The 3,547-nt window shown below is 37.6% G+C and overlaps 1 protein-coding gene across 1 annotated transcript in view; it reads left to right on the top strand.

Annotated features, from left to right (window-relative positions):
* Window positions 1-1,104: 1,104 nt before the first annotated feature.
* The window catches only part of LOC125036962 (glycine receptor subunit alpha-3-like), a 24,822-nt gene continuing 22,379 nt past the window's right edge, over window positions 1,105-3,547 (top strand). The window contains exons 1-2 of the mRNA XM_047629924.1: window positions 1,105-1,246; window positions 2,944-3,182. Coding sequence (XP_047485880.1) covers window positions 1,105-1,246; window positions 2,944-3,182 — 381 coding nt within the window. The remainder of the gene's footprint in view (window positions 1,247-2,943; window positions 3,183-3,547) is intronic.

Genomic DNA, 3,547 nt, shown 5'->3' on the forward strand with positions numbered 1-3,547 from the left:
GCATTTAAGTTCTGAGAAAGTTATGAATTGTCAGGTTTAAATGTTCGGTGAATAATAATAGGGTAAAGTTGATTCGTTTCCAATCTCTTATTCTTCTAATTGGAGAGAAATTAGATGTGGTGAATAATTTGGAAAAGCTGATTCGTTAACTCTTTTTTAATAGGGGAGAAATTGGTCTTGGTGAATAAATGAGTAAAACTGATTCTTAATTTTTAATAGGAGATAAATTGGTCTTGGTGAATAAAGGAGTAAAGCTGATTCTTTTTTTTTTTTTTTTTAATAGGAGAGACATTGGTCTTGGTGAATTTGTTTGTACACACGGGATTAGAGAGGAGAGAAATGAGGAAATATGAGTGGTTTGGCCTCAACCCTATTTTGCTTTTTTTTATGATTCGAGAGAATGTGCAGGAGGAATGTTTTTGTTTCTCCGGGAAAGATGGAAATTGGGAAATTGTTTTCCTTATGTATGTAGATACCTATATTTTATTTATATGTATGTAGTAGAAGTTGTATGTATGTTATCTTTGTGCATGCAGATGTTTCTACAGAAAAAGGATTTTGTATTTGAGTTCATTGAAATTCTTAGTATAAAGAATAGGCTCATTTGATGATGTTTTAATAATTGATTAAGAATATGTGTCATGTGATCTGTTTTCGTTCGATAATTCTCAGTAACATAAACAAAAATAATTTTGATTTGAAGACATCATGATAAATAATATTGTGGTAATGACAATAACATTATGTTATGTAGACAAAGAACAATTAATTTTCCACATATTTGTTTCAGTTACTATATAATTACCAGCAACAGCACCCAAGATATAGAGATAGAGAGATGGATAGATATAGAAATTCCTATAGATACAGATACAGATATGCGTAAATAGACAGATATAGATATAATCATAAATATCAATACACAAATATAGATAAATACATAGATATAAATACATATATAGATAAAAACATGGATATAAATACAGATATAGATAAAGATCTAGATACAGTACAGATAGACATCAAAATACAAACATAGTTAAAGATTTAATCTAAAGATATAGATCCAGACATGACCTTCCTTTCCTCTCTTTCTTTTCAGTCATGTACTCTCCTGAAGAAGTGGAATTCATATGGCGTCCTTGGTCTCCCGTTCTCATCAACAAGGACCTGAAGCTACTGCAGTTTTCCCTCACGAAACCTCTGAAGAATTCGGTCAACCAGTCAACTTCGGATGAGCTTGGGGGTGAGTTCAAAAAGGATTTTTTTTGGGTGTGTGGTGGTGGTGAGGAGGAGAGGGTGGGGGGGATGGAGGATGAAGGGGGAGGAGGATGGGGGAGGGGGATGGTAGGGGGATGGGGGAGGGGAATGAAGGGGGAGGTGGATGAAGGGGGAGGAGGAAGAAGGGGGAGGAGGATGGGGGAGGGGTGGTAGGGAGGAGGGGGGAGGAGGATGAAGGGGGAGGAGGATGAAGGGGGAGGGGAAGAAGGGGGAGGAGGATAGGAGGAGGAGGATGGGGGATGGTGGGGAGGAGGGGGGAGGAGTAGGATGAAGGGGGAGGGTGAGGATGGGGGAGGGTGATGAGGGTGGTGCTGGAAGGAAAAGGGGAAGGGGTGAGGGAGGAGGGAGGAGAAGGTATAGGAGGGTGATGGGTTGGGGGTGGGGGGAGGAAGATGATGATAGTGATGATGGTGAAGAGGAGGAGGGGATAAGTTAGATAGAGATGATGAGGATGAGGAGGAGGAGGAGGAAGAAGAGGAGGAGGAAGAGGAAGATAGAGAAGAGGAAGGAGGAGGAACGTAAAGATGAAAATGATGGTGATAAGGAGGAGGAGGAGGAGAAAGATGATGATGATGATGGAGGATTTTTCATAGTGATGATAATAAGGGTGGTAGCACTAGAAGATGTAGTAATAATTGCAATAATAAATTTGCTTATGATAGTAAAGATATCAATAATATTAAAACTGTAATAGTATTATGACAATGATAGTATAGATGTTAATAATGAGAATGAAGATTATAAATAAAACAGTGGTAATGATAATAGTGATAATAAGCATGGTCATAATAGTAATAATAGTAGCAAAAACAATGATTTATTATCAGTTTTGATAAACACATAACGATGCTAGAAACAATTATATCATATATCAATAGGGATATATATATATATATATATATATATATATATATATATATATATATATATATATATGTGTGTATATATATAAATCATAATTAGATAAACAAATAATAGTCTAATCACGATAGCAAATGATGGAACACGATAAGTAACTATCAAATATCAGTCTTAAGTAATAATTTAAAAATATGTAATTGCTTCAGTATATTTCATATTTAAGTATTATAAATAATGAATTACAGTTCACCGACATAATGTAAGAACACAACATTTTATAACATTTACATATTATAATAACACAGCACATCACAACATGATGCAACACCACAATCACAACATGATGCAACACCACAATCACAACATGATGCAACACCACAACGAAGCAACATAACACAACAGTACAACACAATAACTTATCATAACATAATAATACAACTCGAAAATACATTAAAACTTCAAAACACAACCAAACAACATAATATAACGACCCTACAACATAATACAACAACCCAGCAGGATAATACAACAACCCAGCAGGATAATACAACAACCCAGCAGGATAATACAACAACCCAGCAGGATAATACAACAACCCAGCAGGATAATACAACAACCCAGCAGGATAATACAACAACCCAGCAGGATAATACAACAACCCAGCAGGATAATACAACAACCCAGCAGGATAATACAACAACCCAGCAGGATAACACAACAGCATAACACCATAACATACCATGGCATAAGTCCACCCCATACCAGCCCCAAAATAGCGTAACACAATCCCCTTCTTTTCAGCTGGAAATCGCCCGGTGCGTCAGCTGATCGTGGAGTTCCAATTCTCACGCGAGATCGGACACCACCTCGTTCAGACCTTCGTGCCGTCGTTCCTCGTGGTGGCTCTGTCCTGGTTCAGCTTCTGGCTTGGGCTAGAGGCCATCCCAGGTCGCGTGACCCTCTTGGTGACCTCGCTTCTCACGCTGACCACCCTCTTCACGGGCATTAAAGAGGGGTTGCCTCCTGTGGCGTACGTCAAGGTTAGAGTCCGCTGCTGTTTTTTTTTTTTTTTTTTTTTTTTTTTTTTGGGGGGGGGGGGGGTATGGGTATAGATATAGATATAGGTGTAGACGTAGATGTAGATATCGAAGTAGATGTAGGTATAGTTGTGGTTGTAGATGTAATAGTAACGGGTAATGCTGTTTTCTTCTATGGAGGTATGGATACAGATAGGTATAGATATCGAAGTAGATGTAGGTATAGTTGTGGTTGTAGATGTAATAGTAACGGGTAATGCTGTTTTCTTCTATGGAGGTATGGATACAGATAGGTATAGATGGAGATGTCAGTATAGATGCAAATGCAGATGTAGATGTAATAGGCATTTATATGTAGATATAAATGT

Source organism: Penaeus chinensis, chromosome 22, assembly GCF_019202785.1.
Source record: "Penaeus chinensis breed Huanghai No. 1 chromosome 22, ASM1920278v2, whole genome shotgun sequence".
NCBI classification, from domain to species: Eukaryota; Metazoa; Arthropoda; class Malacostraca; order Decapoda; family Penaeidae; genus Penaeus; species Penaeus chinensis.